Source organism: Orycteropus afer, unplaced genomic scaffold (genome assembly GCF_000298275.1).
Source record: "Orycteropus afer afer isolate SDZICR_OR568_19922 unplaced genomic scaffold, OryAfe1.0 scaffold00384, whole genome shotgun sequence".
In the NCBI taxonomy this organism is placed as follows: domain Eukaryota; kingdom Metazoa; phylum Chordata; class Mammalia; order Tubulidentata; family Orycteropodidae; genus Orycteropus; species Orycteropus afer.
In genome coordinates, this window is record NW_006921971.1 from 696,561 (window position 1) to 703,870 (window position 7,310).

The following is a 7,310-nucleotide window of genomic DNA, read 5'->3' on the forward strand; positions in this document are numbered from 1 at the left end:
CACAGTGGTAAACACTAATGTCTATGCCACTGGGATTTGAGGACCCAGTCAGTGCCTGACTCCACCAGTGTTTAGACAAGCCAGTTACCCTTCTTTGTCTCAGTTGTCCTTGTCTGTTAAAAGAGTATATATTAGATCTTAATTCAAGGTCTTGTGAATATTAAATAAGTTAGAATGGGTAAAGGATTAATAACAGTAACGCCCACATTGTAGGTGTAACATAAACACATCGACCTTTGGAAATCTCTTTAGAAAGAAGTCATTGTTTTAGAAATAAAATATCAGGGGCAAGTAACACAGGTGCGTGGAGACGGGTAACGGTATGTGGAGACATTAGGATTAGACTTTCTATGATCAGGTATCCCAAAGCTCATGTTTCCATGCAGAACTGTCTATGTGTGGACGTGGATACTGAGGCCTGGAAATTATCCTGAGTCTCCATGGATTTGAAAATCGGGTTGATCTTCCTATTCCAGATAATCGTTGGAATCCTGGGGAATTTCTCACTGTTGCTTCGTTATATTTTTCTTGACTTGAGTGGATACAAGTTAAGGTCCATGGATTCAATTGTCAGGAACCTGACGGTAGCCAATATATTGCTCATTCTCTCCAGAGGAATCCCAGAGACAGTGGCAGCTTTTGCCTGGAAAGATGTCCTCCATGGTTTTGCATGCACCCTTGTGTTCTATGTCCACAGAGTGGCCAGGGGTGTGTCCATGGCCACCACCTGCCTCTTGACTGTCTTCCAGGCCATCACCATCAGCCCCAGGAACTCCAAGTGGGCAAAGCTTAAAGGGAAAGCCCCCAAGTACATTGGCCCTTCCACTGCCCTCTGCTGGGTCCTCTACAGTCTGATAAATATCAGAGTTCTTCTCTTTATGTTTGGCAAATCCGAAAACGTTACCGAGAACAAGTATTCAGGACACTGTTCTCAACTTTCTTACAACACTATCACCGAGTCACTCTATCAGGCGTTGGTAGCCTGCCTTGATGTTTTGTGTTTGGGACTCATGTTCTGGTCAAGCGTTTCCATGGTGGCCATCCTGCAGAGACACAAGAAGCAGGTCCAGCACATTCACAGGAGCAGCCCCTCCCTCCGAGCGTCCCCTGAGACCCGGGCCACCCAGACCATCCTTGTCCTGGTGAGCACCTTTGTGTCCATTTACGCCCTCTCATCCGCACTTGCCATTTATTTTACTGCTGTTGCTTATGAGCCCCTTTGGTTGTTGGTGGTTATGGGCGCCTTCACCAATGGATGCTTCCCAGCTGTCAGCCCCTTCATTCTCATGACCCCGTTGTATCCAAGATGTGCCGTCTGTGCACCAGAAGGAAAACACAATCCCCTCGTCTTGCCAGAAAAGTATATATTTATGTTCAGTTACCGATGTACATCATTGAATCATAAGCACAATTAAAAAAGAGTCACATTGCACATTGGTGAATAACACAGATATTATTTTCCAATACTGAAACATAATAGCAAAATAAATGAAATATTGCATAATTATTATGTAAATATTTAAATAATTGTATTTCATTAGAGGATGTATTTGAGATATTCAGAGTGCAATCTATAATAAAACTTCATTCTGAAACAATGCAGATATGCTAGAAATATTTTTCAATGTGTAACTTTTAATCTGAGATATTAAATCTTAACAAGAATTAACAGCACAGGATTTTAAGGACATTCCATTGAAAGGCAATACCATGTGACAGAGCCTTTCCTAAAGCTAGATGTGAGGACAATGGCCAGTGCTGTCATGTGAGTGGCTTGGTGTGAAAACTAGACAGAAATAATGTTAAAGTTTTTGCAGGAATTGGAGGCCAGTTTTTACATATTGTGCCTTACATCATAAGAGAAATGGTGGTGACTGGAAATACTGTAATGCTCGTGGAGAAAGATTAACCACAGACCAGTTGCCGTCAAATCGACTCCTAGTCATGGTGAACTCACGTGTGTCAGCATCGTTCTGTGTTCCATCAGATAATCAACGTCTAATATATTTTGGAAATAGTTCACCAGGCCTTTCATCTGAGGGCCTCTGGGTAGATTTGAACCAACAACCTTTTCCGTTAGTCACTCAGCACTTAGTGCCACCCAGGGTCTTGAGAAAGATTAGCATATTAACTCATCTTCAGGTACACATTGGAATATTACACTGTAAGGACACAAAGAACAGCAGAAGATATGGCAGCTGAGCCTTAAAAAGACACCAGGTGGAAAGCAAACCTTAAAGAGACAGTTCATGCATGCCAAGAAACAAAACGGATTCTGGGAATCTTTAGGAGATAGGTGGTTCTGTGCCAGTTTTGATGCTGGGTGGCAGTTTTGGCATGAATGAGGTATCGGGGGAAGCATGCATTTCTAATTTTAGGAAACAAATTTATGGTGAAGTCTTTCATCAAACTTGGGGCAGTAGAGGACTAACACAGTGGAGGAAAAAGACAGGAATCTATTTTGTTTAATGAGGAGTCTTGCTGCTTTGGAAATCAACTCTGGAGCAAAATGAGCACCTTAAAAGAAAACAAAATGGATAGGAGCCCCAAAACAAAAAGCTTGTTGGCTTTGGGTCAGTTAGGACTCATAGTGACCTCAGGTCTGTCAGAGCGGAACTACAGTCTGTAAGACTCAGTGGCTTCAGTTGTACAGAAGTAGAATGTCAGCCTCTCTTCCATGGCACCAGCTGGTGAACTGGAAACCCCCGCCTCTTTGTTAGTAGCCAAGTGCAAATTATTTGACCACCTACGATCTTAACTTGGACGTACAAAGTCATTTAATACAGCTCTGTCATTAAATGATGATTCCATTTTTTAAGTTTCTGCTTTTAATCTAAATTTTATTTTTGGATATTGTCAGATGTGTGTCAAAGTTACATAATAAGGCAGAGAGCTTCCACATAACCCTCACCGTCTTACCCTAATGTTACCATCTTACATTACGAGGTTCATTTGCCAAAATCAAGGAAACAGCCCTGGTACCTTACTGCTAACCAAACTGCAGGACTTGAATCCCATCTCAGCCGTGAAAACGTGGGTGTCTTTGATCTATTCCGAGGTCCCATGCACAATAACACATTGCATTAAGTCACCGGGTCCCCATCGTGTCTGCTTTGTGCCATTTATTCAGTCTTTGATACTTCTTTATAGTTGTTGCTGGTTTGAGGAGCACTGCTATGGTGCTTTGTAGAATATCTCAAAAGTGGGACCTGTCTGATGCTTTCTTTCTCATGATTAGACTGGACCCCTCCTTATGTGAAAACTAGTGGCTCTCCAGTCACTTCTGACTCACTGCTGCCCCATGGGGGTCCCAGTAGAACTGTGATGCACGGGGTTTCCGATGGCTATGACTTTTGGACGTACATCACCAAGGACTTTCTGAGGTGCCTCTGGTTGGCTTTGAACAGCCAACTACCAGTTATAAGCAAAGCCCTTAACTGTTTGCATGTGTCTCCCTGGACTCCTTTATGCAATGCAAGCAGCGTTTAGTATGTCTGTGCATATGTTTGCATTACCCTCATCCTCAGCTCAGTGGTGGTTAGCAAGCACCAGGCTCATCATTCTTCTCCCCATGAAGGCAAGGCTCCTATCTGTGCTGGGATCATTGCATCAAGAATGAGAACAGGTCAGTGATCCAGAAAGCCCACGTATAACTAGCTAGCTCATAGTGTCACTATGCTGTGATCATGACACATATTTTAAAGCCGTAACTTTCTAGCATGAGAGAATTTTAGGGTTTTGTGATACATCAATGGTCCTCAAATATTTGGGTCTTTTTCTGGGTCTATTCTTGAGAGTTTTTTAAAGTGTGACCACATTTAATATGGAATATGTAATTTTAATCAAGAGTAAGTTATAGTAAAATATGGAATTTTCAGAATATCTAAGATGTTGTTATGTGCCATCGAGTCGGTTGCGACTCATAGCGACCCTTCCTTGGGTTTCTGACGTGGCATCACTACCGAAATAGATTGCCCAACCTTCCTTCTGACGTGTGGCTGGTAGGTTTGAACCACCAGCCTTCTAGTTAGCAGTCACGTGCCTTAGGGACTACACTACCAGAGCTTCCCTAAAATGTTTACACATAAAAATTTTACATCACACATCCTTTTCAGGAACATACATGCAGTGCTTATTGTATTGTAGCATAATCTCCGAAGTTGGAATTGGCCCAAATGTCTCACAACGAATGGAAGGGTAAACAAATGGTGGCCTATCTGAGTAACAGAATACTGTTCAGTGATTTAAAGAAGACTTATATGTTGCTATAAACAAAACCATGGTTGACTATCACAGGCATTGTGTTGACTGAAATAAACCTATTGCAAAAAGTTCCATGCTGCACAGTTCCAACCAACAACCAACCAGTTGCTGCCCAGTCAACAATGGAAAGCCCTTTCTTCAAAGGCCCCTCTGGGTTGGCTCCACCTGCCGACCTTCTCATCAGTAACCCAGCTCTTAACTGTTTGTGCCGCCCGGGGTGTACATGATATTCCATAAAAGGGAAAGAAGTAGGGATGGAAATTAAATCAGCATTCCCACAGTGGGAGTTGGGAGGAGAATATTAATTTAGAAGTGGTAGAAAGGAAATCTTTGGATTGATGGAAAATCCCTATATGTAGAATGTGGTGGTGGTTACACGACTGTTAAAAACAAAGAACAACAACACTTCCATGCAGTCGATTCCAACTTAGAGTGACCCCCCCATCAGGTTTACAAGGTTGTAAATCTTCACGGAAGTAGATTGCCTCCTCCTCCTGACGTGGAGCGGATGGTGGGTTCAAACTACCTACGTTTTGGTTACCTGCCCAGTGCCTTAACCAGAGCGCCAATAGGTGGTAGTTAATTTCCATGGCGGTAATCCTGAGTCATGGTGATTCTGTGTGTTACAATGTAGAACTGCACCATGGGGTTTTCTTGGCCGCAATTTTAGAAGAAGCATATCACTGTGTCTTTTTCTCGTGGTTCCTCCATTGGGATCGAAGAACGACCTTTAGGTTAGCGGTCAAGTGCAAACCATTGTCCCTGCCCAGGGCCATACAGGACTGTGTACATTTGACAAAACTCAGAGAACTCTACACCTAAACAGTGTGCATTTAATTTTTGTAAATTATGCTTCAGTAATCCATCTTTAAATAAAACCAGTCACTTAAGTATAATAATATCCACAATAAAAGGAAAAAAGGTTATTGACAGAATTTTTACGTATCCTAATTTATTAAATTCAAGACACCATCATTTATAAGACATAGGTGTATTTTCTGTAGCTTTCTGTCAGTCTGTGTTCACGGAGGAAAAGGAATGCAGTCAGGGTATTTTACTGGAGGGAATGTTGAGGCAACACAGAGCTTCACCCCAGCTAACAGCTGCTCCCACCCCCAGGACTGGGGAGACGGTCAGGGGAGGGGGAGCTTCTGGAGCCTAATAGAAGGGCCGGGAGCAGGAGCACAGACCCAGTCCCTTAGAGAGAGGCCACCTGGGCATGGGGCAGGGACAGACACCCTGACCACTCTTCCCCCTCCAGTCCCTGCCAGTGTCCTTGTACCTGAACCTGCCCCAAGGCCAATAGGCTGGTAGTCTGTGGAATACCTGGCCCTCTGTCCACAGAGAACAGGTGACAGGCAGGCCATAGGTCCAACAGCCCATAGGGACACGATAGGCAGAGCTTCTAAGAGAAGAATACTGCTGCCAATTGTCTTAGTTTCCTGTTGATGCTGGACCAGAAATAACACACGTGGGTGGCTTTAGTGAACAGAAATGTATTTGCTCACCATTCAGGAGGCGAGAAGTTGGAACTCAGGGCTCCATCTCTAGGGAAAGGCTCTCTCTGTCCAGTCTGTGGGGGACCCTTCTTGACTCCTCTAGCTTTCATCTGAGTCCCTTAGGTTCTTTTTTTCTTTTTTTTTTTTTTAATGCATTTTATTGAAATATAATTTATGTACAGTGAGATACACAAAACTAAAGTGACATGGGTCAATGCTTTTTTTTTTTTTTGCAGTGTTCCGCAGTGTTCCCTCCCCACCCGCCTCTGGCAACCAACAAAGAAAGTTTCCCTCCATATATAAACCTTTCCTTGACCCTCCACAATAATGAACTAATACTATGTTTGTCCTTCTGTGATTGACTTATTTCACTCAGCATAATGTCCAAGTTCACATATATTATGTGGTGTTTTGCAGACTCTACATTATTCTTTAGTGCTGCATAGCATTCCATTATGCTTATGTACCATAGTTCGTCATCCACTCTTCCGCTGATGGGCACATAGGTTGTTTCCTTCTTTTTGCTATTGCAAATAGTGCTGCGATGAACATGAGTGTGCATATATCTGTTCCTGTCCTGGCTCTCACCTCTCTAGGTTATACACCTAGTAATGGGATTGCTGGGTCGAATGGTATCTCCAATGCCAGCTTTCTAAGGAGTCGCCATATTGCTTTCCACAGTGGTCGTGTCACTTCACAGTCCCACCAGCAGTGTATGAGAGTCCCATTCTCTCCACATATCCACCAGCATTTGTTATTTTCTGTCTTTTTGAACTTTGCCATCAGTGCTGGGGTGAGACGGTATATGTCGTTGTTGTTTAGATTTACATCTCTCTGATGGCCAGTGATCGTGAGCATCTCTTCATGTATTAGCTGGCCACCTGAATATCCTCCTTGGTGAAGTGTCTATTCATGTCTTCTGCCCATTTTTCAATTGAATTGTTAATTCCTTTGGTGTTGAGTCATTGGAATTTTCCATAAATCTTAGCGATAAGTCCCTTGCCAGATATGTAATTATTGGCAAATATGAATTTGTTGCTGTCATTTTTGTTATGTGCTTTTTTGTGATGTTGATTTCTTTGTTCCATATAATTTTCTATGCTGAGCTTGTTTTGTTTATGAATCTTGTTACCACTTCCTTTGTTGCTATTGTTTTAGTATTTGCTAAATATTTGTGCTGGTATTCTTTTTTATTTTGATGTGAAGGTTTATCATTTTTCTTTGAGGTTACCCTGTGATTTATCGTTTTCTTCCCAAGTTTAGAACAGTCCGTTCTATCTTATAGTTGTCTTGACTTCCCTACCATCTAGAAGTTCCGTAATGACACAGTTGTTGTTTCCCCCCCCCCTTTTTGGTTTGTAGTTGTCCTCGTTTGTCAATTGATGACTCTGGTTCCCTGTTTACAATCTTGTAGGCTTATTTCCTTTGGATACTTCCATAGCTGGATTGGTTTCTGGGTTATATCATCATGTGGTTAATGGTCAGTTGTTGTTGGCTATTGTTGCTTCTCTGTCCAAAGGACTCCCTTTAGCATCTCTTGTAAGGTTG

At 42.5% G+C, this 7,310-nt stretch overlaps 1 protein-coding gene across 1 annotated transcript; it reads left to right on the forward strand.

Moving 5' to 3' along the window:
• The first annotated feature begins 440 nt into the window (after nt 1–440).
• LOC122151311 (vomeronasal type-1 receptor 4-like) lies at nt 441–5,569 on the forward strand. The gene is made up of 2 exons (XM_042782597.1): nt 441–1,178; nt 5,525–5,569. Exons 1-2 carry the CDS (start codon nt 441–443, stop codon nt 5,567–5,569), a joined length of 783 nt encoding a protein of 260 aa, XP_042638531.1.
• Nucleotides 5,570–7,310: the final 1,741 nt, after the last annotated feature.